The 27196-nt window shown below is 37.9% G+C and overlaps 1 protein-coding gene across 3 annotated transcripts in view; it reads left to right on the forward strand.

The window, feature by feature from the left end:
- Positions 1–27196, forward strand: part of CYP39A1 (cytochrome P450 family 39 subfamily A member 1) — a 95317-nt gene that overhangs the window by 39599 nt on the left and 28522 nt on the right. For all 3 annotated transcript variants that reach the window (XM_028097463.1, XM_028097458.1, XM_028097461.1), the window contains one exon: positions 19936–20069. In XM_028097463.1, the coding sequence (XP_027953264.1) occupies positions 19936–20069 (134 nt within the window). The remainder of the gene's footprint in view (positions 1–19935; positions 20070–27196) is intronic.

Genomic DNA, 27196 nt, shown 5'->3' on the forward strand with positions numbered 1-27196 from the left:
GGAATGTGAGCATATTTCTAACAAATGAGAAATAACCTGATTTACTGTATTAGGAATATATAAAGAGAGGATGTCATGGCTTTCATTGCAGCAGACATCTTCCCCTTTTCTTGACAACCATATGCCTCGTCCTTCCTAGTTTCCATCCTCACAAGAACCTGCTAGAATCATGGCTTCCAGACTTCCATTTTCACTGACCTTCTGTCCCCATGGATGGATATTTCAGATGGAAAAAGTTCACTGTGAGACACCTGGGTGGCTCAGTGGGTTAAGTGTTTGACTCTTGATTTTGGCTCAGGTCATGATCTCAGGGTTGTGAAATCAAGCGTTGGGCCCTGTGCTGGGCGTGGAGCCTGCTTAAGATTCTCACTCTGCCCCTTCCCCGCCCACCCCGCTGTCCTCTCTCTCTCTCCCTTTCCAAAAAAAAAAAAAAAGTTCACTGCAAGGTGATTGTAGCAGAAAATCCAGGTGGATGTGTCTTCTCTTCCTCATCGAGCCCCTCGTAGCACCGCTGGAGATCACTCGCCTTCTCCTCCTGTGGCTCCATGCACTTGCCCTGGTAATAGAACTTTATCATTTCTTCTTTTTTCTCCACATTAGTCACTCTGGTTACTCCTTCTGTAATTTACCAGCAAGGTTTCTCAGAGGCAGCTGCAGAACTAACTAGAGCTGATTTAGTGAAAAGCCAAATGTATTCCAAGATTATGAGTTCACAGAATGTCTAGGAGGGCCGGACACCTAGGCTTGGAGGATACACAGCCTGAAATCAGGCTCCAAATCAGGCTGCAGAGCTGTGTGGCAAGCGCAACGCTGCCACTAAATGCCAAGCACATTGTGGCCACAGGCCCAAGACACTAATGACGCTGGGTCCTCAGGAACTTGATCCTGCGAAAATTGCAGTTGCTGCCACAGAACGCTCTTTCAGTCTCCACTTCTTTAGGTCACTAACTCTTGATGCAAAGCTTGGGTTGGTCAGTCTGATTGGTAAGGTCTTTTCTTCATAGTGACATCCTCACTTCAAGGGTGGCAAAGAAAGCAAGAATCTGGCATTTTTTGACTTGATGATAGGCAAGCCTCTGTTGAAACATAGCATTCAGATAGTGCATAGCCAAAACTAACACATATCAATATGTGTATGTAACGTAATGTATATCTTTACATAGGTACGTGAGTATAGGAAATAAGTATATTATATTACTATATAAATATGTTTTTATTAATATAAACATTTCATAAATATAACTATGTACTGTTATATCTGTATTTCTGTGTACATATTTACATGCATCCCTTACCTGTTCCCAGGTGAGGTGACCCCTTGCTAACAGATTCCATGAAAGCAGACAAAGTATAGTTAAGTCTTCTCACCTTTCTCAGGAAACGGCATACTTGTATGAACTATGAATTTTAAAAAACAGTGCAATAATTAACTGACACACCTTTGTATTGACCAAAGACAAATGCTCACCTTCTTTATTCTGTTTATTTAAAAATTCATGCACTTACAGTTCGAAAAAACTTGTTATATGTGTTTGATAAAGAAAGGAAACGTTTTTTTTTCTGAATCTCTTCTTCTTCCTATAGGGTTTTATCTATTCTCAATATAGTGAATGTTGTACCCGTAGAACTGTTCTAAGAAGAAAATTAAGTTACTCATATTTTTACTTTAACATTGAATTACATATTATGCCATGTTTGGCTTTATTTAAGTATTTGCATTTTAATTTAAGTGTCATTCCATTAACCTACCATGATGGTTTACTTCTCTTTTTTATTTTACTTAAGGTGTAGGAATACATATTTAGATGCTTCTTGCATTTTTAGCATCGTTATACTTTGTATTTTCAAGATAACTACTAAAGGACTGCTGGGTCATAAAAGATTAACAAACACAACATAAATACTCATATTTATGAGCAACTGACCAAAAGCAATCTCAGGCATTAACATTTGGGTCCTGTTCAGACAATTATAAAGCAATTTTCCTTTCTAATTCTGGACCCCCATGGTGAATGTCTGCCCACTAGGAGAGGGTCATTCCATCTTAAAAACAAAACAAATAAAAACGCAGTTGAAGTTTTTAGCTGGTTGTATTGGCCCTTTCTACCTATTCTTTTTAATGTAAGGGAGCATTAATACCTTTTTTCATGCAGTTTTACTGTGTGTTTATTTAAAGGAAAAATTCATAAAATTCTTGTTAATATACAAGGAACCAGATTAGTGAGTAGAAATTGCATCTACATAGAAATGATCCCTGTTTTCTATAGAGTCATCCATTTATGCATCATAAAAGGTACATTACCAGATTTCCATTGGATTAGAGTCAGGAACTTGATTCATGAGTTTCAGTCCCACTCACTAATAGTGTGACTTTGGATACAGGAGAAAATTTACTCATTGCCAACCATTGTTTTTTTGGTTCCCTTGTGTTCTGATTTAGCAGCAATCCTGACTGGAGACGTACTGACATTGACACTGTCCAAGTAGCCAGATGCTATTACTTGGTGACATTGACTAACATGGCTACACTCACCATACACTGGTGAGAAAAGATTCTGTCTCTGCTCCTAATTATAAACAAGTATAAAAACTAGCAGAGTGATAAATGAAGTTCAGAACATATGGTGATGTCCTAAGCAAAGTCCATGTTGTTTGTATTATTTTAATTAGTTCATCAGTTTTACTTCATTGCATTTAAACATTTTCATTTATTCTTGAAACCTTACCTATAGTCACTTCTTACCTATATTATAATTTGTATACAACTTCCCTCCACTTGAATGTGTCTCAATACCATCTTGCCAACCAATAACAACATTCTTGGGAGGACTCCATCATGGCATATCAAAGACCTAAGTCCCTCCGCTAACTGAAGAAGCTCACTCACGTTATCCCTCTGCAACCTGCCAGGGTTCAATGGCTGATAGCCAAAGTTGTGTCTGTGATCGATTCTTAGCCCTTTGTTGCCCAAAATATTGAGAAAAGTGGTCAAATAGCAGAGCCAAGGGCACTTCAATGGAGTCATGAACAGAGGAAAGTTATTAAAAAATTTCTCTCCACTCCCTCTGGTTGCTTGACAATATGAACTTAATATGGAGGTTTGGGAGGTTGTAACATCATACGGGAAATTTCTTGCATAGCCTTGTTTTCCTTTGCTAGCCCAGCTTTTTAAATACGGAATGGACCCAGCAAACATTCAGTTATGCTGGAGCTTCTCAAAAACTACTTTTCATTCATCAACCTTGAAGACCTTACATCGATTACCTAAGAAAGTATTTATTAATGCAGGACATTCCATCTGGAACTGTTCCATTCCACTCTAAATATATAATTTTCTCATCTTCTTTTTCCCTTGACCTTACAGACAAGATGGTGTCCCTTTAGAACGTACAACTTGTCACTTTCGAATCCATTTCCTGAGCCATGAAGGCCAGGGTGAAACTTGCCTGTAAGATTTCTGTTCCTCGAGAGATTTCCCAAGTGGCTATGTTTCTGCCAGCATTTTTTGCCTTTCATACCTGATATGTGTCTTCTGATACTCTAACTTGGGAGATTGTGTGTGAAGTCACTCTCTCTTTTATTGCCTAGCTTCAACAGGCTGAAAGAGATCCCTCGGATAGCTGTAGATCATTTGATATCCTGTTCAAATTTACAAGCTTGGAGACGGGTCCTTCTCTGGCGCTTCTCATTTTATTAAGTCTTCTGTTATCTCACTCAGTGGGCACATTCATCTGCTTTATTTATCCTCTACATTTTTCGTTCTGACACAGCTCTTTTTTCAGTGTGTTCTGTTAGGGAATTATTCAGGTGTTTGTATAATCTTTCTTCCCCTTTAGAAAATACTGAGGTAAAAGCCTTGAGGTTGGGTTGACAGGTCCAAATAACACCATCTAAAAATTCAGAATCACTATGTAGAGCTTATAAATAAAGGGTATTTCTAGGTCAAAATATATTTAACATTTTATTATCTGCCTACTGTTGTCTTCTGTAGTCAATCTCTCTCCCTTATATTTATTATCAGTTGGACTATGTCCTTTATTCCTTGAAAAAGTTGCTGTAATTGTAAAGCAGCCTTCATTTCATATTTCAGTAAATAGGGAAACCAATAACCTCTTTGCAATATATGAAAGAAATATTTCTGAAAATAACACAAAGTATTATTTTTTCAGAGGAGAATCTTATATGGTTGACTTGGTATAGTGGCATTAAACTTCTTTTGAAATGATAGAATGAGATTTGGAATATTTTATATGTGTATGTATTGGAAGAAAGGGTGGGAGGGGTTGGTTTTTGGGTTATCAACTCCTGATCTTCCATCAGTAATAATAACATTGTTCTAAGCAACATTGCATTCCTTGGTGCCTTTTTTTTTTTTTTTTAAGATTTTATTTATTTATTTTAGAGAGTGCAAGAACAGAGGGAGAGGGACAAGCAGACTCCCCACAGAGTGTGGAGCCTGATGTGGGGCTCAATCTCATGACCCTGAGATCATGACCTGAGCTGAGATCAAGAGTCAGATGCTTAACCAACTGAGCCACTCAGGGGCCCCTCCTTGCTATCTTTCTCAGTCCATAGCTATCACTACCTCCTTCAAAGAGAGTCAGTCTATGGTTATGAATGCCAAACTGAAGTCACTGAGCAGAAGCTACTTCCAAAAGGTTATTGTTTCTAATGTTTCAGTAGATGTCAGCCCAAGTACCGTGCACTGGTTATCAACCCCAGAGGAGGATTCTAAGCACTTCTGCCCATTGCAGCTCGGTATCAGGGTCTTTAGGAAAAACACAATGCAGTGAAGTACTAGATAGAACAGCATTTCCATACATAGAGAAGAGACAGCAAACTCGGCTTCGGTAGTGGGTGTCAGTCCCCCTAGCTTACCTAACCTCTTGTGCCTCAATGGAAGGGACTCTGTGCCCTCTCCCCTTGGAAGGACAGATAAAACAGTGTGGTTGGCCAGATACCATATATTGCACACACTTTAAGCAGAGACAAAGGAGCATTCACTACGCCTGAAACAAGGAAGGATATTCCCACACAAGGTGGTAAGACCAGCACAGGCCGTGTGGGCTCTGTATTTCCTGGTAAGGAGTGCTCCGGGGCCCAAGGCCCATTCTTATGCAGCTGAGTAGGAGTCCAAAGACTGGCTTTCCCAATGATAGGAACATGCCTTTTTGATAATAAAATTTTGTCTTAATTCCTTCAGATGCCAAAAAGTCATGTCTACCCCTACGAAAATCAGAAGAACTAGAGCTGGAAGTTCCAAAATCACTGAGGGTTTGGAAGAAGCTGGAGGCTGGAAGGGAGAGTGAACTGTGGTTTGCCAGCCTCCAGTAATGCCCCCAAAGCCCCTAGTGCTCACATTCCCAGAATTTGTGGACAGCCTCTCAGCTGCTTCTTTGCTTTCTCATCTGTATCCACTACCAATGCCTTAAACTGCCTTTTTTTTTAAAGCCTTCCTTTTCATTTTACATCTGTCCTTCCTATTCATTTAACTGGTATTTGTCTTGTACAAAGAAATTGGGTTAGGACATGACCTATATAGAGGAGTTATGACATTTTATAAAAATATAATTTTAAACCAAACAACCTAAATAAAGAAAAAAGTACACATGTTCCTCTACAGAAAGGTTTAATATCATGAAAATGCCAACTCTTTTCAAGTTAATACATATTTAATCAATTTTAATGAGAATTTGATGGATTTGAGTTGGAGGAGAATTAAATAAATGACTTAAATACATTTTTTATTTAAAATGTAAATAAAAACAAATGTAAATAAAAATAAAAACGACTGGAAATATAAATTAGTAAGACTAGATTTGTCCTACCAGATACTAAAATGTATTATAAAGCTGTTATAACAAGAGAACATAGTTGGTACAGGAAAAACAATTGATGAGCATAACCCTTATTTATTTACCTTTTGTCAACAAGCACACTCATGATCTTATCTTTCAAGATTAAAAAAAATTATAGGAATAAAACCATTTCTAAAATTCTGTCTCACATTCTTGAGGCGAAAGTTTAAACTATCAATGTTTACGGGGCACCTGGGTGGCTCACTAGCTTGAGCGTCTGACTCTTGATTTCAGCTGAGGTCATGATCTCACGTTTGTGGGAGTAGAGCCCCACATCAGTCTCTATGCTGGGCATGGAGTCTGTTTGGGATTCTCTCTCTCCCTCTTCCTCTGCCCCTCCCCCACCTCTCTCTCTCTCTCTCTCTCTCTCTCTTAAAAAAACTATCAACATTTGCAATGAATTAATATTCTAGAAACCTGCAATCATTGGAGAGACTATACCTTCAAGAATTTATAGGAAACTGCAGTGAACTAAAAGCACTTAACTTCGTAGGCTACCATGTACTTTATAAACTTTCATCTGTTCTCATCTCGCTCTTGGATTTTCTATTAATTTAATATCTTACAGAGTTTTATCTCACAGAACATATACAATAAGGCACATGTGTAATAATGTGCATGCATAGAATGAAGTTAATATTTTGTAAGAAAGAAAGACCCAAAGACTACATCTTTTTTTTTCTCAAAGAAATATTGGAGAGATAACATAGAATACTGATTTTTAAATCAAATTTTTGCTGGGTCTCAGCACAATAAGCTCACAGTTTGCTTGGTAAAATGGGAGCTCAAGCCTTGTATTTTCAAAGAAGGGTAGAAATATCTTTTGCATATGTTTTCTCACCTCTGGAGCTTCTCTGAGTGGACCTCCTCCTCTCAGTCCTTTCTTCATATTCCAGAGGTTTCTGAGAGTTAAGTGAATGAGGCAACAGGATATAACTGACCTCAGGGGATCTCTTCTACTCTTTCTTTAATTAACTCATTATTTTTTCTTTTCTTTTTCTTCCGTGTGTGTGTGTGTGTGTGTGTGTGTGTGTGTGTGGTGTGTAAAATCGTCCTTACTCCCTAATTATTTTAGGTGCCCGAATAAACTCCCATTCTATATCCTCAGATGGCATAAATCCAGAGTCACCCCCTACTACATGGACAAGGATCTGAGCATTCGTCCAGAGGGAGGAGAAAGAGGCAGGAAGATAGGAGAGGAAAAGGGGAGGAGGAAGGATTAGAGATCGGAAGACTGTCATCATGGTGGGATGGGTCCTTAAACAGCTCAGATCTCTGACACAAGGGAACCCCTGTTTTATTCCTCAGGCCCCACTACCCACTGACCTTTCTCCATCACTCTCTCCCTTCTTAAAACTAAAACAGTCTTTCCCTTTCTCAACACACTGTTTTTTTTTTTAATTTTATTATGTTATGTTAATCACCATACATTACATCATTAGTTTTTGATGTAGTGTTCCATGATTCATTGTTTGCATATAACACCCAGTGCTCCATTCAACGTGTGCCCTCTTTAATACCCATCACCAGGCTAACCCATCCCCCCTCAACACACTGTTTTGAATCTCCTTTATTCCTTTCACATCTGCTCTAGAAATTCCTTTAAACTTGATTTTTTCTGTTTAAAGACATTTGGTTGTGGTGTGCTCTGTGTCCTACCGATATGAGTGGGGCCTGGTCTTGTGGCCCATACTACCTGAAAAGGTCTAGCCCCAAACACAATCTACCACATTAGGGAAAACCTGGGTCTTGCTGTACAGATTAATTACCTCATAATTTGCATCTTACTTAAACAACTTCACTCTGTAACCTTGTTTTCTCACTAATTCTTTTCATCATTTTCTTCTTTCCATCCTTGCTACCCTTTGTTTCTCAATTCTGGTCTACGCCTGTTCTAGGCCTTTCTCTCACTGTCTCTCAGTCCTCAGGAATAGAGGGAGGTACGTATTTGGAGATAGGAAAGGTCATTGGAATCTTTATCCAAAATTAAAAATTAATTTTCCCTTCTAATAATCAGAGATCAGTTTCACAATATTCTTTTTAAATTTAAGAGGATAATTGTAGAAAGCTATTGCTTTCCCCATTGGGAGACAGGCCAACAAACAAATCTTCATCTCACTAAAAATCAGCAGAAATCTGTAACTAGCACATTCCTACTACCTGTTACTGTTAGAGGGTCATCTGATATATAAAACTCATTATAAATAGTGTTATCGATTTCAGGACATTTTATCCACACTCTGATTCTCTCTATTTGAGATGTGCTAACTTTTCCCAGTGAATATAGGTTTCTCCTGGGAAGACAATAGCAATTTTGTAAAATAAGAAAATATTCCTGGAATAAATTAGAGGCTAAAAATTGAATTTTTGAACATTGTTTATCCTATGAAGTTTTTAAAATTCCTGAAGTGAAGGAATGGATGTAAGATACTTCTTTTCCCCACTGGAATACTGTAAATTATTTATTAGTTCTCTTTAGCTTTGTCTCTGTTCTCTAAAAACTGATATTTTTTTTTTCAGGAGCTTATCTTGAGGTCCCTGGTTGAGAAAACATGCCAGAAAGCTAGTTTCCTGCCCTTATTTTCTGTCAGCAATTAATGTCAGTCCTTCATTATTTTTAAGTAGAAGTTTTAGAAATGCTATGTTCTTTTCAAAGCTGTTATATAATTTCCCTAAATAAGTCTAAAGTAAACACTAGCTTTGTGTTATTCAATTTTTCTTTTTAAACAAATTATACAATTTTGGAAGCAAATTTCTTGATCACATTTTGGTGGGAATCGTTGCTCAAGGCTATGACATCAGTTTATTTTTCAACCTTTGCCTCATGTATTTCTATAGGTTCATTGTCCTTCATGTGTACTGTAACCTTTTGCACACACCTGAGCCTCAGATATTTTAAGCAAGCTGCTCCATGAATATAAAAAGGCAATGTTTGTAAAGGATCTCCCAGCCTAGAATAGCAAACAGAACTGAGAAAACATGCTTTCAACAGTAAGGAAAGAGATGATGGAATGTGTAGGGATGCACTCTTTACATTCCAGTGGGAGTTGATGATCTGCTTCTTGTCACTTTGCCATGTATCCCTGGGCAGTAAATACACCTGTCTTTCACCGTGGAGGAGTGCGGGGCCTCCTGGGTATTCCACCCCTACTTTGCAAACCCACCTTCTGATTCAGACTCCTCGGAATTATGTCTCGAAAGGTCTGAATGACTCAGCAAAAGCCTACTGTTCCCCTTTGTTTCTGTCAAAACATGGATTATTTCCCCCAAATTGTTAGTTGAATCTTTATGTGATGTTGTTCCTGGTCTATAGATACAGAATTTTTATATTTTACATATTTATTCACTTACCGGTTTTGGGTGAATGCAAGTGTGTGTGTGTGTGTGTGTGTGTGTGTGTGTGTTTAAGGAGAAGGGGCTTGAAATATTAAAGAATCAGAGGACTACAAAGAACAACTGACTTTAGTGATTCTATTTGAGTCATGTTCCTTTTTTTAAGTCCAAGAAATCATAGTTTTATGATTAATTTTGGAATTTGAGTTGCTTTTCTTTCTGCCTGGGTGAGTCCTACTCCTCCTTCCAGGCTTAGTTGAAAGCCCAGCCGTAGGCAAGAGGGGATAACACCCCTGCTGCTTTCAGCCTTTCTGGTGAAGCTAACATTAGAGTCATTTATACACAGAGAGTATTTTGTGTCCTTGTGTCCAAACTCCTTTAGGGCAGGGACTGTGTCTTTCTCGTTACTTTCTTCTCTTTCTCCTCTTAGGGGAAGTGGTGGGTCACAGTAAACGGGGACAGAGGTTTGAAGGCAAATCTGACATGTTCAATTTGTCTCCTGGGGCACATTAACTCTGCAGCTTGATAGCTGGCAGGTAGTTACGAGGAATAAATGAAGTGGTCCAAGATATTTGTGACATTAGATGGTCAGTAAATTAGCATTCCTCTCTTCCTGTGTCTTACAGCACCTATGCCTGGGCTGGCACATAACAGATAGGAAGTAAATGTATATTGAGTGAATTAATGGCCAATGTAATAGAATTCCAATATATAACACATGATTAACAGGTATGATTCATTGTGTTGTAACGTGCTTGCCATCATGCCTATGGAATCCCAAACCATCTATAGTTTAGAAATGTTTTACTGTTTCTGAATGCAAAATCATCCTTTCTCTTGTTCGGTTTCAAATATCCTAAGAGGTGGTTTGACCTTTATTACATTTATGCCAAGACTTAAAAGATGGTTTCTGAATTTTACCCCAAATCACCCATAGCTTCTTCCCTGGTTGTCTTCTGTACTGGTCCCAATCTCCGTTAGGCTCTAGTTCTTTTGATGATTACCTTGGCAATCTTCCAGTGGAGCCATCTATTTTTAGAGTCAAAATGCTGGGAGAACAAACCACAGATGTGCATTGAAATATGCACAGTATGGGTACAGAGCCATTTCTAAGAGTTATAATAAGAAAAGTCTTTAACCTAAAGCTGTTGTTTGAAAACTTAGCATATTTCCTTTTCTTTTCCTTTGTCTAGTCCCAGAATACTACTTTGTTTGTCCAATATCACACTGGGATTTGAAAAACTAAAAATACTTTATCAGAACATCTATTTTCCAAGAGTACTCTGTATCTCTCATACATTTTGTTTAAAAAAATATTAAAGAAGACAATTTAGGTGATAAAAGCAACCTTATTTAACACTTCATGAAATGGACAGTCTCCTTTTTGCAAAATGAGGTGGGAGGCAGGAAGGTTTTATAGGATAAAGAATAAAGAACAAGGAAGAGACAAATAGAAAATACTGGCTGGGGCGACATAGTCAACTATGTTTGGGGTGAAAAGAAACAAGAAAATAATAAATATAGAGCCCAGATGTGCCTTGGCATTTGGGGATTGGTCAACTGAAGCAATGTGTGTTTCTGGTCAAGTGGAGCATTTGCAGGGACATGAAAGTTATCTGAGTTTCTGATGTAACCCACTGAGCAGGAAGCTCCATCTTGGACCTAGAAAGTTCTTTCAACAACTTATATTAGACTTTAAATATTGTTTAGAACTCAAAACAAACTTTTGTTTCTGTTATATAATACAAAACATTTTTGCACTTTATAATTCAATTAGTTTAATAAGGATACTTAATTTAAAATATTTATTTATTTGTTTATTTCTTAAAGGAGCTCAGAAACTTCACTATCCTTAGGGTCAAAGTTCTTTAGGCCAGAATTATGCCTGTCTTATGATAGGTAGGTCACTTTGGAGTCACAGAGATCTGATTTTAAATGCAAATCCTGGCTGCTGGTAGTCATCTGTCCTCAATCAAGTAGAAAAAATATTTATTTTCTGTATCCTGTAGCTGCAGTAAAATAGAAAAAAAATAGAGGGATTGTTTGTCTAATGTAGATTCTCTAAATAGATTTTTAGAGAGAAAATATTTTTTTCAAAGAAGAAATTTTAAAATCTGAATTGTAGGTCACTGCCAATTTATTTGTAGCATTCATTTTTCAAGGGCCCTAGCTTACTGAGGCCATCTTGGTTTTCAAGATAAGTGAAATTGGTCTGAAACCCTTTCCAGCATTCTAGGAATCCTTGAAGGGAGGAATGGGGGAGGCAGCAAGTAGGGGAGGCTTGTATATCTTGTAGCTTTCTCTTGACTCCTGGCTCTTGCCTTTGCTGAGTTCTCATTTCCGACTCTCTTTTCCCTTCTGCATGTTTTGCCCCTTTTTGGTATTGCATTGCCTCACTGGACATCACACAGATCTTTATTTCCCTAAGTGTTAACTTAAGGCTATGTCTTAGCAGACTTTTCAGAATATTAAAAATACGGAACAAGGAAAGAGAAAAATACTTGCAGCCAGAAACAACTTAAAATTGAGTATTTGACATCAAGTTGAATATTCTGTTCTTAAAAGTCTTATCGACCATTGCCCTAAAGAATTTTCCTTGGCCTCTCATTAGGTAACCAGTTACCTTCCGTGTAGCTGGGTTCCTTCTCTTCTCTCAGATCTCCAGCCTTGTCTTATTTACCTTGAAGACTCCAGCAATTCCAGTACCTTCTCACTTCCCTTTGTCTCACCAAGGACATTCCGGCTTTGTACCATAGAGCTTCATCTTTTAATGCATGCCATTTGTCAGTGATTTTCTTTCCTTCTTTCCTTCTTTCTTCCTTTCTTCCCTTTTTCTTTTTCCTTTTCTTTCATCTTCCCTCCCTCCCTTCATTCCTATCTTCCTTCCTTCCTTCCTTCCTTCCTTCCTTTCTTTCCTCAAATACACTCTAAAAGAATTTGGGATCCCCTCAGACATTTTTAATTTGATGTGTAAAATTTATTATTCTGCATTTCAATAATCTCAAAGGATACCATTCCTGGTATATTGCCTACATGCTTTTGGTCTATTTAAAGTATTTAAGTGTCAAAAATTGTAGATTTAGTTTGTTTGGTTATAGAAAATGGCTGCCTTATAACCTAATTCCCAAAGCCAGTTCTTATTATCAAATTAATCAACCAATCCAACTTGTTTTCTAAATGGAAAAAATCTGTTTTATTTTTGTCAATTCAATTCAAATAAATATGTTAATATATGTCGGTCTGATGCTCATCTCACTCTTGAATTCTAAGATAGACATGTGGACAAACATGGAAACAGCTATATGGTTTGTGTGCAAGGGCTAGTGGACAAATAGATGAAATAAGACCTGTCTGTTTTCAATATTTCTTTTCTGTGTCTGCTTTACTTTGCTTTCAAGGGCTTCTCTTTTAGGTACAATGTGTTCTCTACTTGTCCTTTTGTTTGGCACTCAAGAGATTTTTATACTGCAGGGAAAATGCGCCAGTGTGACTATCAAGATGACTGAGGCAAACTTTCATAAAGTGAGGGAAAGTTGATTACCTTAGGGAGGTGGGGAAAGAGAACTGAACCACCGTTTTTTCTTACACAGACCAATTTTAGAAGAGAGTAAATATGGAAGTATCAGAAAATTGATTTCCTTAATATTATTGTCTCCATGTGCCCTCTGTTTATGAATGTGATTTGGAGGCCATTATAGTACAGTAATTTTTTTAAAGATTTTATTTATTTATCTGACAGAAGAGAGAAAGAGAGCACAAGCAGGGGGAGCAGCAAGCAGAGGGAGAGGGAGAAGCAGGCTCCCCGCTGAGCAGGGAGCCCTACATGGAACTCTATTCCAGGACCCTGGGATCATGACCCAAGCTGAAGGCAGACACTTAACCAACTGAGCCACCCAGGCACCCCAGTATATTTTAAACAAAGACATTTCTTTTCCTAAGAGACAGTTTATATTTTCCATGTAAAATAGCCATATATTACAGGATTATTCAGATTCTATGCTAGCCATTGTCCACTTGACTTAGTTATATAAAAGATACGTGTAATAGAGATCACACAGAATTTATAGTACTTGTAAAATTCAAATGAATTAGAATTAAATCTGAACTTGTGAGCAATAGGAAGTACAATCAGGAGCAAACCAGCAACTTGTTCCTTTGAAGCCTATTAGTCAGGAATTGGCAAGCTTTTTCTATATAATGCCATATAGTAGTTGCTTTAGACTCTATGTGGAACATAAGGTCTCTGTCACCACGACTCAACTCTGCCATTATAATGTGAAAACAGCCCTTGACAATATATAAACAAATGAGTATTTTTGTATTCCAATAAAACTTTATTTGCAAAAACAGATGGCGAGATGGATTTGGTCTGCGGGCCATACTTTGCCAGCCCGTGCCCTTAGCTGTAGCCTCTTATAAGGGAGAAGAAGAATAGGAACTGAATATATGGCTGCTTGTAAGCTCAAGTCAATGACCTCCAGAAGGTACATTGGCATTCTTGTTCAGATGAAGATAGCGTCTTTGTAGCTATAAAAATGATAACATCTTGGACCAGTTCTGAAATCCTGGCTAATTAAAAGTTCAGAGTTAATTATCACATTATTAAGTTTTAAGGTTCATAATAAATAAAACCCCTTTGCTATCTTGTGCTTTCATGTTAAAAAAGGCTAGTGACTTTTGGTGTCAATACAGTTGACCATTAAACCACACTGGCTTGAAGTGTACATGAATTCTTTAAAATAAATATATTGGACAATATTGATATAGGTACTGACAGATGATTTATCTTATAAACAGATGATGTAAACTTGTAGTATTCATAAATATGATACCCAATATTGTCAATGTATTCTCTCTTCCTTATGACTTTCTTAATAGCATTTTCTTTTCTCTGGCTTACTTTGTTCTAAGAATACAGCATATTATATATAATATACAAAATATGTATTGATCAACTGTTTATGTTATCAGTAAGGCTTCCAATCAATAGTAGGCTATTGGGGGAGCTTGGGTGACTCAGTTGGTTAAGCGTCCAACTCTTGGTTTCAGCTAGGGTCGTGGTCTCCAGGTCATGAGGTCAAGCTCCACGTTGGGCTCCGCACTCAGCGTGGATTGTGCTTGGGATTCTCTCTCTCTCCCTCTCTCTCTGCCCCTCCCCCATCTCGCGTGCATGTGTGCTCATGCGCTATCTTTCTCTCTCTCTAAAATGAATGGATAGATCTTTTTAAAAAATAGCAGGCTATTAGTAGTTAAATTGTTGGTGAGTCAAAAGTTATTACATAGATTTTTGACTGGGGGGTGGGAGGGCAGTCAGCATCCCTAATCCCTGAATTGTTCAAGAGTCAACTGTGTATCCACTCAGAATTTCTGATTTAAATCTTATTTTTTGCCCACTAAGTATGTTTCCCTTCATTGTCTTAAAAAGGTCATTTAAAAACTGGTAATAAAAACTATTTTAAACCCAGATTATTTAATAAAATTCAAGCATTTCTTCTACTTCTTTCAATCCAGCACAGTGGTTCTTAAAGTACGGTTGCTGGGCCAGCAGCATCAATAGCACCTGAGAACTTGCCAGAAATGCAGATTCTTAGGCCCCATTTCAGACTTACTGCATCAAAAACTTTGAGGGTAGGGCCTTTAGATCTGTGTTTTAACAAGCCTCCCAGGTAATGCTGAGGCATGCTTAATGTTTGAGAACCACTGGTCTAGCATATACCAAGCTCTCAGTAAATTCTTATTTATTTAAAGATTCTCACATTCTCCCTCAGAAATGTCTCTAAAATTTGACTTCTCTGCATCCCTCCCATTGTTGTTACACAAAATAAAAACTTCATAATTGATTTCTTCCTTCACTATTTTAGACATTTATCCATTTACCATTCAATAAAAATTTATCAAGTGCCTACCACGTGCCAGACAGTGTGCTAGATACTGAGGATACATCAAAAAATAGAAAGAACAAGATTGTGAAAAATATGACATCATATCCAACAATCAACAATAAGCCAAATTATTTCATATATTAGCAGGAAATCTAAGGGAAACAAAACAGCATGCTAGTGATTTGGGAGACATTAGCTGGTAAGGGAAGGGCTTCCTGGGGAGAAAATATTTCAGCAGAGGTCTGAAGGATAAGAAGGAGCTAGCCTTTCAAACAGTTGGAATAAGGCAGAAGAAATAATTATAATGATGATGGTAACATTTACTGAGTTTTGGCCATATGCCAGTCATAGTTGTAAGAGCTTTCATGTATTAACTTTTTTAATCCTCACAACAACCATATACTTTCATTATTCCTATTTTGTAGGTGAGCAAACTGAAGCACAAAGAGGTTGGATCATTTATAAAGGTCACACAGCCCCCAGGATTCAGTATGAGATGAGATTAGAGTGTTAGATGGTGGTCTCATTTGCCAAAGTAAGAATTTTGGATTTAATTCTGAATAGCATTGAAGCCTTCAGTGGGATCTGCACAGGGTACTGACCTGGTCTGATTTACGTAAGGATGATAGCAGAGCCAGGTGGGAGCAAGGAGCGTGATGGGGGCTATCACCATGGGCCAGCTGAAAAATGATGGTGCCTTTGGACAAGAGTGGTAGCTATGGAGATGGAGTGATGTGAATGGCAGTAAGATCTATTTTGCAGATAGAAACAACAGGTTTTGGTGATTAATTAAATGGGAGTAAAAGGGAAAGGGATGAATCATGGATGACTTGGGCTTGAGCAACTGGACAAATTTTGCTACCATTTGCAGTGGTGGCAAGACCAAGGGAGGAAAGGCTTTATTTTGGTGGGGAAAATGAAGAGTTCGATGTTGGCCAAAGCATGCTTCAAGATGTCTTTTAGACATCCAAGCAGTGCTATCAAGAAGCCAGTTGGATAGACATAAAATGGAGCTCAGGAAGGTGATCAAAGGCAGAAGATAAAATTCTTGGTATGACCAGCCCATTGATGGTATTTTATAGAAAAGCGTTTGTTTCAATCCCCAAGAAAAAGTATCTACCTAGAAAAGAGAAGGCCCAGAAATGAAACCTAGGCACTCCTGGGTCACACTCAGAGGTTGGATAAAGGAACCACCTGTCGCTAGCTCTGGCTTCAGCTGGTATGGGCAGCCTGGGACTTCAGTGGAGCACTGAAGTCACTTGATCTAGTGACTTCCTGCACTGAACTCTATTCCAGCTAGCTGAATTCCTCTTCTGTGAACATGTCCTTCACTTTGGTGTATCCAATCCTTTGTTCTGGTTTTACTTCTGAGGAGGCTCTCTGAAATCTCCTTCGCAACCACCTGTCCCCACTGACCCCAGTCTGGTCATTGTCACCACTGTGCCCCATAGCACATTGTGTGCCTCAGTGCAGTAACTCTTACCCCATGTTAACTACTTTTGGTTCTTTGCCTTCTCTATCAGACTGTGAACTCCTTAAGAGCCAGAGCTCTTCCATTCATCTTCATCCTTAGCTCTTGGACACTGCTCAGAGGTTCTCAGTAAATATCTGCTGGGTGAATGATTGAAAGACTTCCTCAGGCACGGTATCCAATTAGTACTGGATAGGCTCTCAAACTAGCTTTTCTCCCAACTGAGGTTTCAGGGAAAAGAATCACTTTATCAGCTATGGAACAAAAGTTGATCAGGAGGGTGTGGTTTCTAGAGTTATTACTAAATTCACACTAATAATAATGGTAACAGTATACCACCTTGTACTGAACACTTACCATATGTTAGTGCTGTAAGTTTGTGCGTCATTTATAAACTTATAAATTAGAACCTCAGAATTCCTCATTTTAACACTGTCTGGGGAAAGCACTTACCCTTCCTTTCCTTTAGTACGAGAATGTATTGTCTTTTTATTGTCTTCACACTTAAATTTCTTATATCCCCTGCGATGCTTAGTTAGCACTTTGTTCTCCACTAAATGCCAAATAAATATTTGTTCATTTGATTTAGTAGTGATATCTCTGGCATATGCAACAATTTCAGTCCTTTTTTCAAATAAAGAATTTCTAATTCCGACCATGGATTTTCTAAATTATTTTTTCTGAATTAGCTTAGAAAGTACAGGGATACTTCAAGAAAAGAGTAAAGAAGTAAAATTTTGGTGCCATTAGCTTTCCATGGCATATCAAGATAGTTTTCTGATGGTAATAATTCCTTTGGCTTGCAATAACTACTTGTTAGAGGATTTGGCCACAGGCACACTCAGACATATGGTATGTGCTGGTAATGCTCAGACAAATGAAAACCAGGGTTTGTTTGTTTTTTGGTTTTTGGGTTTTTTTTGAAAGATTGTCTCAGGATCCATAGCCATTACATTATATAGCTAATTATCTTTTATGTCCTTGTTAAATAGCTATTGATGATGCTTGTATAGATAATGGGAATTTTAAAAAGTTTGGGAACGTTGGCATAAATAGCTGTCTCTACTACAGGATTTCTCAAAACCTGTAATATGCTAATGTGTTCAGTGAATCACCAATAGAATGTTAACATTTCCTGGCCATAAAACCTTTTTTCTGCTTTAAACATTTGACATCTTGCAAATGTTCTTTCATAGAACACAATTTGGAAAAACTGTTATATTTAGGTTGTGAAGATGCAAAAGGCATACCTATTATTTTCCAGTCCTTGTAATGGAAAAGCAAAAGCAACAGTTTTGCGAGACACTGTCTGTGAAGGTTAAGCAAGTAGTCCATAAGGTCATTTGTCTGTTTTTAATATTAGGTTACTTAGGTCTGAGCAAATGAGCAGAAGGTCTTAATAAAGAACAGTGCTGTGGGGGTGCCTGGGTAGTGCAGTTGGTTGAGTGTCCAGCTCTTCGTTTCAGCTCAGGTCGTGATCTCAGGGTTGTGAGATCGAGCCCTTGTCAGGCTCTGCACTCAGTGAAGAGTCTGCTTGGAACTCTCTCTCCCTTTCCCTCTGCCCCTCCCTGCCGCCCTCTCTCTGTCTCTCTCTCTCAAATAAATAAATAAATAAATAAATAAATAAATAAATAAATCTTAAAAAAAAGAGAACAATGCTGTGTATCACTATTTCATTGTTGAAGTTTTCATCCTCTCTTGGCCCAAGACAGGAAGTCCCCAAATTCCCTGGTCTCCACATTTTCCAGAATGGCCTTGAAGGTGGCCTATAATGGCCTCAGTGGATCTCTCACTGTTCCATCACATTTACCTCACCTTCTAGGCCCTCTACACCCATTACCATTTTCTGAACATTCCCATGCTTTCTGCAGTCTTCCTTTTACTCTTCCTCTTTCCTTTGCCTGGAATATCCACTCATTTATCTCCCCATGTTGAAGTTGGACCATTTGTTAATTCAGTATTTATTTACTGAAGTCTGCTCTCTGCAAAGAACTAATTATAGTTGTAGTTTTAGAGGAAGACACTCACAGAATTTTTTGTTTTTCCTTTAGTTGGTCATGAAACTCCCTGCTTTTATATTAGAACAAAATATTGGAATAGTTTACATGTCACAGAACAGTTTCCTTGCTTGTGTGGTGTACCAGTTAACCGTGTGCTTGTCTCTTACCTCCTAGTAGACTAAGTATATTGCAAGAATGCCTTAATTGTTGTAACTCTTGTAGAGCCTAACTCAACTCCTGGCCCTTATTCAGAGCTCAAGAATCTGTCAAGTCAAATGGAATGTATAGATGCCCCTATGGGTACTAATAGAACTATAGCTCAAAAAGCCTCGTTCCCAGATTCCACCAAAGACATTTGCTTCTGACTGCTCAGGTATTCCATATGTACTGACAGATAAGATTTCCCAGGCAGCACCCACCTAGACCTCTCCTGCAGGTTGGGCTTGCTTTAGAACTAGCCTTATCCAGAGTCTAAGAGAGACATGGCTGGAGACCTTACATTCCACTCTTAACCCATTCGTTCCCAATACAGTTGGGAAGCAAATGTGAAAGTTGACTTAACTAAACTGACAGTGTTGTTGACTTTTATTAAGCAAATACTGTCAAAATCAAATTGAAAGCTGAGTTGTTTTAAATAATTTTCAAAATGCAAACATTTCATTTGAAATACCATTAACTGAAATGTCTAATTGGACTGAAAGACCCTAACCATATTTTGGGTCATAAAAAGATTCACCCCAATCCTTTTTCAGGCGCCTTCAATCTAAACATAAGCTGAGGTATGCATATTACATTAGAAGTGTTTGATACACCTATTTAGAGGGAGAACTCATCATTCCAGATGTAATATATGTGCCCCATTGTCCCTTTCCTCATGTTCTTTTTGGGCCTTCTGAAATGTATGGTTGAAAAATCAAAAGCAAAAATAAAAATGAATCATCAGGGAAGAGGTACAAGTAGTAAGACAGATGGCTTCTCAGATCTTTTACTTTATGCTTTTGATGCCAATCTTTTATCACTGTTTCCTTAAGTAGAAGAAGAATTTGGACAAGAAAGAATGAAAGGAGTGAAAATTGAACACTTTTCTGATGGACCCTATCTTAATCATTTGATAGCCATAGGAAGGTGAAGACCAAGGTTGCGTCCCAGTCCATCACCTTGAAATAATCACCAATGGTTTAATTTTGGGGGCCATACATTTGATCTTGGTAAGAGGAAAATGATAAAAAGAGGTACTCAGTTACTAAATTTGGTATGCAAAAAGTAATAGCAATGCCAACACTTGTTGTCCGAGGCAGCCTCTAATCTGTGGGTAGATGATCTTCCATGAAATCACTTTCTGGCTTCTTTAAGTCCACCTTTTAAAATTTTTTTTGGAATTCTCTTTACAGGTAGAGATAAGATGGAAGTATCTGAGGATGACTTGAAGAAACTCCCATTAATCAAGTGGTGTATTTTGGAAGCCATTCGTTTAAGAGCCCCTGGTATCATTACTAGAAAAGTGATGAAGCCAGTTAAAATTTTGGTGAGCTTTGGTTTGGTTTTAAAAATGAGCATTGGGTATTATATAAGACTGATGAATCACTGAACTCTACCTCTGAAACCAATAATACATTATATGTTAATTAAATGAATTTAAATTAAAAATCAATCAAAAAGAGAAAAAAATAATCAACCTTTGAAGGAAAAAGAGTACATATAATGCCCATATATTATTAGATAATTCCTTAAGTTCCATGAAACACTGATGCTGGAACAGGTTACCAATAAGAGTTTTACAGCAGCATCTTATTAATATGGATATTTATCTGTTGGTGACTATTTTGGCTAAAATATAACCCTTTAATAACCATTCTGGCTATGTGATTTCATATCAGAATTAGTATAATCCTATAGCAATCAAGCAGGTGGATTAGATAGTCTGCTGAACCAACTAATAAGTAATCCTGAGCAACAGTAGGTCGAGGAATTGAGGGTATGAGGAAAGTTCCTTTGGATAACTGGAAGGTAGTTTCAGGCCACAGATAACAACTATGGAAACAGAGAACAGGAATGCTATGGATAATAGCAACTGATATTAGCAATCAGCACTGAGTGAGGGAGAGAGGTCCTTTCTGTGAGCAAAGTAGGAGAAAATTCTCAAGTGCTCCATAAAAGTTATGTGCATGTGGCTGACTTTCAATTTAATATTTGGCAAATCATGCAGAACAAAATATTTTTTTCAAAATGGCTTGACATACGGCCTGCATTATCCAGATAGATCACATTTAGTCAGCCCTCAACTCTTACTAGCTTTTTTACACACAGTTTGAGATGGCTTGGATTCAAACCAAGAAAAATTTTTAGTAATAGAACACAAAAGAAACAAAAAATCCAAATTTTATAAAAATCACAGCTTGCTACATCTAAAGGAGACATAGTTTATTTAACAGATCTTACATAAATTACAGCATTTAGTTTTAGTGGGATTTTAACAATTTTTGTTTTTAAATAATCTATTAAGTACTTTAAAATATGAGTATAAAAAGGGCTGCCTGGGCAGCTCAGTTGGTTAAGCATCCGATTCTTTATTTCAGCTCCAGTCAAGATCTCAGGGTCTTGGGATCAAGCCCCACATTGGGCTCCTCACTCAGAGGGGAGTGTGCTGGAGATTCTTTCTCCCCCTCTCCCTCTGTCCCTCCCCACCCCTTACCCCTGCTCACACTCTCCCTCATAAACAAATAAATCTTTCTTTAAAAAAATATGAGTATAAAAAGATATGCTTTGAAGAGATATGGTCCAACAACTTGGTGCAATTTAGTAGAGGAATGTGTTTATTACTCTGAATAATACTATAATTTTTATTGAACTTTTATTAGCTTTATATTCTGGCTAACAGATAATTAGCTGAATTACAGAAGTTATTTACCTGCTAGTAGGTATCTTGATTGTTAAGTATACAGATCCTATATGCTTTGTTACATTTATACCTAAATATTTCAGTTATTTGGAGCTTTTGTAAATGGTACTTTTAAAAATTTTGGTTCCAAATGGTACATTACTTGTTTGTAGAAATGCAGTTGATTTTTGTGTGTACACCTTGTATCTGCAACTTTGCAAAGTTCAACATAGTTATTGGTCCTACAAGTGTTGTTATAGATTTCCTGGGAGTTTCTATGTAGATAATATTTTACTTCTTTTATTTCTTTTTCTTGCCTTATTACACTGGCTCTAATGTCCAGCACTATGTTGAATGATAGTAATGACAACAGATATCCTTGCATTGTTCCTAATCTGAAGAGGAAAGTCTTTCACTATTAAGCTAGATGTTAGCTTTAGGTTTTTGGTAGATACTTCTTTTTAAAAAAAAAAAAAAAGATTTTATTTATTTATTTGACAGAGAGAGACACAACGAGAGAGGGAACACAGCAGGGGGAGTGGAAGAGGGAGAAGCAGGCTTCCCATGGAGCAGGGAGCCCGATGAGGGGCTCGATCCCAGGACCCTGGTATCATGACCTGAGCCAAAGGCAGACACTTAATGACTGAGCCATCCAGGTGCCCCTGGTAGATACTTCTTATCAAGTTGAGGAATATCCCTCTATTTCTAATTTGCTGAGAATTTTAATTATGAATGGGTTTTGGATTTTGTCCAGTGCTTTTTCTGCGTCAGTAGATATAATCATAAGCTTTTTCTTTTTAACATGTTGTGATGGATTACATTTATTGATGTAAATGTTGAACCAGCCTTTCATCCCTGGAATAAATCTCATTTGATCATGATGTATAATTCTTTTTATACATTGTTAAATTTGTTTTACTAATATTTTGTTAAGGATTTTTTGCATCTCAGTTCATGAGAGATAGTGGCCTGTAGTTATCTTTTCTTTTCTCTTTTCTTTTTTTTTTTCTTTTCTTTCTGTCTTTCTGTCTTTCTTTTGTACTGTTTTGTCAGGTTTCTATAACATGACAGTCTCTTAAAAAATAGTTTATGCTTGTCTTTCCCCCTTTCTCATGAACACTCAGATTCCTTTCTTTACTTCTTTTTTTTTTAATTTTTTATTGTTATGTTAATCACCATATATTACATAATTTGTTTTGGTGTACTGTTCCATGATTCATTGTTTGTTCATAACACCCAGTGCTCCACGCAGAATGTGCCCTCTTTAATACCCATCACCAGGCTAACCCATCCCCCTACCCTCCTCCCCTCCAGAAACCTCAGTTTGTTTTTCAGAGTCCATCATCTCTCCTGGTTCGTCTCCCCCTCTGACACACTCCCCTTCATTCTTCCTCTCCTGCTATCTTCTTCTTTTTCTTTTTTCTTAAAATATGTTGCATTATTTGTTTCAGAAGTACAGATCTGTGATTCAACAGTCTTACACAATTCACAGCGCTCACTGTAGCACATATCTTCCCCAATGTCCATCACCCAGCCACCCCATCCCTCCCACCCCTGACCACTCCAGCAAACCTCAGTTTGTTCCTGAGATTAAGAATTCCTCATATCAGTGAGGTCATATGATACATGTCTTTCTCTGATTGACTTATTTCACTCAGCATAACACCCTCCAGTTCCATCCACGTCGTTGCAAATGGCAAGATCTCATTCCTTTTGATGGCTGCATAATATTCCATTGTGTATATATACCACTTCTTCTTTATCCATTCATCTGTCGATGGACATCTTGGCTCTTTCCACAGTTTGGCTGTTGTGGACATTGCTGCTATAAACATTGGGGTGCACGTACCCCTTCGGGTCCCTACATTTGTATCTTTGGGGTAAATACCCAGTAGTACAATTGTTGGATCAAATGGTAGCTCTAATTTCAACTGTTTGAGGAACCTCCATACTGTTTTCCAGAGGGGTTGCACCAGCTTGCGTTCCCACCAACAGTGTAGGAGGGTCCCCCTTTCTCCACATCCCCGCCAACATCTGTCGTTCCCTGACTTGTTAATTTTAGCCATTCTGACGGGTGTGAGGTGGTATCTCATTGAGGTTTTGATTTGGATTTCCCTGATGCCGAGCGATGTTGAGCACTTTTTCATGTGCCTGTTGGCCATTTGGATGTCTTCTTTGGAAAAATGTCTGTTCATGTCTTCTGCCCATTTCTTGATTGGATTATTTGTTCTTTGGGTGTTGAGTTTGATAAGTTCTTTATAGATTTAGGATACTAGCCCTTTATCTGATATGTCATTTGCAAATATTTTCTCCCATTCTGTCGGTTGTCTTTTGGTTTTGTGGACTGTTTCTTTTGCTGTGCAGAAGCTTTTTATCTTGATGAAATCCCAATAGTTCATTTTTGCCCTGGCTTCCTGTGCCTTTGGTGATGTTTCTAGGAAGAAGTTGCTGCGGCTGAGGTCAAAGAGGTTGCTACCTGTGTTCTCCTTTAGGATTTGGATGGACTCCTGTCTCACGTTTAGGTCTTTCAACCATTTGGAGTCTATTTTTGTGTGTGGTGTAAGGAAATGGTCCAGTTTCAATCTTCTGCATGTGGCTGTCCAATTTTCCCAACACCATTTGTTGAAGAGACTGTCTTTTTTCCACTGGACATTCTTTCCTGCTTTGTCAAAGATAAGTTGACCATAGAGTTGAGGGTCCATTTCTGGGCTCTCGATTCTGTTCCATTGATCTATGTGTCTGTTTTTGTGCCAGTACCATACTGTCTTGATGATGACAGCTTTGTAATAGAGCTGGAAGTCCGGAATTGTGATGCCGCCAGCTTTGCTTTTCTTTTTCAATATTCCTCTGGCTATTCGGGGTCTCTTCTGGTTCCATACAAATTTTAGGATTATTTGTTCCATTTCTTTGAAAAAAGTGGATGGTATTTCGATGGGGATTGCATTGAATGTGTAGATAGCTCTAGGTAGCATTGACATCTTCACAATGTTTGTTCTTCCAATCCATGAGCATGGAACGTTTTTCCATTTTTTTGTGTCTTCTTCAATTTCTTTCCTGAGTATTTTATAGTTTTCTGAGTACAGATCCTTTGCCTCTTTGGTTAAATTTATTCCTAGGTATCTTATGGTTTTGGGTGCAATTGTGAATGGGATCGACTCCTTGATTTGTCTCTCTTCTGTCTTGTTGTTGGTGTATAGGAATGCCACTGATTTCTGTGCATTGATTTTATATCCTGCTACTTGACTGAATTCCTGTATGAGTTCTAGCAGTTTTGGGGTGGAGTCTTTTGAGTTTTCCACATAAAGTATCATATCATCTGCAAAGAGTGAGAGTTTGACTTCCTCTTTGCCGATTTGGATGCCTTTGATTTCTTTTGGTTGTCTGATTGCTGTGGCTAGGACTTCTAATACTATGTTGAATAGCAGTGGTGAGAGTGGACATCCCTGCCGCGTTCCTGACCTTAGGGGAAAAGCTCTCAGCTTTTCCCCATTGAGAATGATATTCGCTGTAGGTTTTTCGTAGATGGCTTTTATGATATTGAGGTATGTACCCTCTATCCCTATACTCTGAAGAGTTTTGATCAAGAAAGAATGCTGTACTTTGTCAGATGCTTTTTCTGCATCTATTGAGAGGATCATATGATTCTTGTTCTTTCTTTTGTTAATGTATTGTATCACGTTGATTGATTTGCGGATGTTGAACCAGCCTTGCAGCCCAGAGATAAATCCCACTTGGTCGTGGTGAATAATCCTTTTAATGTACTGTTGGATCCTATTGGCTAGTATTTTGGTGAGAATTTTTGCATCCATGTTCATCAAGGATATTGGTCTGTAATTCTCCTTTTTGATGGGATCTTTGTCTGGTTTGGGGATCAAGGTAATGGTGGCCTCATAAAATGAATTTGGAAGTTTTCCTTCCATTTCTATTTTTTGGAATAGTTTCAGGAGAATAGGTATTAATTCTTCTTTAAATGTCTGATAGAATTCCCCTGGGAAGCCATCTGGCACTGGGCTTTTGTTTCTTGGGAGATTTTTGATGACTGCTTCAATTTCCTTAGTGGTTATAGGTCTGTTCGGGTTTTCTATTTCTTCCTGGTTCAGTTTTGGTAGTTGATACATCTCTAGGAATGCACCCATTTCTTCCAGGTTATCTAATTTGCTGGCATAGAGTTGCTCATAATATGTTCTTATAATTGTTTGTATTTCTTTGGTGTTGCTTGTGATCTCTCCTCTTTCATTCATGATTTTGTTGATTTAGGTCATTTCTCTTTTCTTTTTGATAAGTCTGGCCAGGGGTTTATCAATCTTGTTAATTCTTTCAAAGAACCAGCTCCTAGTTTCGTTGATCTGTTCTACTGTTCTTTTGGTTTCTATTTCATTGATTTCTGCTCTGATCTTTATTATTTCTCTTCTCCTGCTGGGTTTAGGCTTTATTTGCTGTTCTTTCTCCAGCTCCTTTAGGTGTAGGGTTAGATTGTGTATTTGAGACCTTTCTTGTTTCTTGAGAAAGGCTTGTATTGCTATATACTTTCCTCTCAGGACTGCCTTTGCTGTATCCCAAAGATTTTGGACAGTTGTGTTTTCATTTTCATTGGTTTCCATGAATTTTTTTAATTCTTCTTTAATTTCATGGTTGACCCATTCATTCTTTAGTAGGATGCTCTTTAGCCTCCATGTATTTGAGTTCTTTCCGACTTTCCTCTTGTGATTGAGTTCTAGTTTCAAAGCATTGTGGCCTGAAAATATGCAGGGAATGATCCCAATCTTTTGGTACCGGTTGATACCTGATTTGTGACCTAGGATGTGATCAATTCTGGAGAATGTTCCATGGGCACTAGAGAAGAATGTGTATTCCGTTGCTTTGGGATGGAATGTTCTGAATATGTCTGTGAAGTCCATTTGGTCCAGTGTGTCATTTAAAGTCTTTATTTCCTTGTTGATCTTAGATGATCTGTTGAGCTTAGATGATCTGTCCATTTCAGTCAGGGGGGTGTTAAAGTCCCCCACTATTATTGTATTTTTGTCAATGTGTTTCTTTGCTTTTGTTATTAATTGCCTTATATAATTGGCTGCTCCCATGTTCGGGGCATAGATATTTACAATTGTTAGATCTTCTTGTTGGATAGACCCTTTAAGTAGGATATAGTGTCCTTCCTCATCTCTTATTACAGTCTTTGTTTTAAAATCTAGTTTGTCTGATATAAGGATTGCCACCCCAGCTTTCTTTTGGTGTCCATTAGCATGGTAAATGGTTTTCCACCCCCTCACTTTCAATCTGGGGGTGTCTTTGGGTCTAAAATGAGTCTCTTGCAGACAGCATATGGATGGGTCTTGTTTTTTAATCCAATCTGATAGCCTGTGTCTTTTGATTGGGGCATTGAGCCCATTTACATTCAGGGTAACTATTGAAAGGTATGAATTTAGTGCCATTGTATTGCCTGTAAGGTGACTGTTACTGTATGTTGTCTGTGTTCCTTTCTGATCTTTGCTGCTTTTAGGCTCTCTCTTTGCTTAGAGGACCCCTTTCAATATTTCTTGGAGGGCTGGTTTCATGTTTGCAAATTCCTTTAGTTTTTGTTTGTTCTGGAAGCTTTTTATCTCTCCTTCTATTTTCAATGACAGCCTAGCTGGATATAGTATTCTTGGCTGCATATTTTTCTCGTTTAGTGCTCTGAAGATATCTTGCCAGTCCTTTCTGGCCTGCCAGGTCTCTGTGGATAGGTCTGTTGCCAATCTAATATTTTTACCATTGTAGGTTACATGTCTCTTCTCCCG

This window comes from Eumetopias jubatus, unplaced genomic scaffold, assembly GCF_037043125.1.
Source record: "Eumetopias jubatus isolate StellerSeaLion01/CBP00866 unplaced genomic scaffold, mEumJub1_p1.0 scaffold_6, whole genome shotgun sequence".
Taxonomy (NCBI): domain Eukaryota; kingdom Metazoa; phylum Chordata; class Mammalia; order Carnivora; family Otariidae; genus Eumetopias; species Eumetopias jubatus.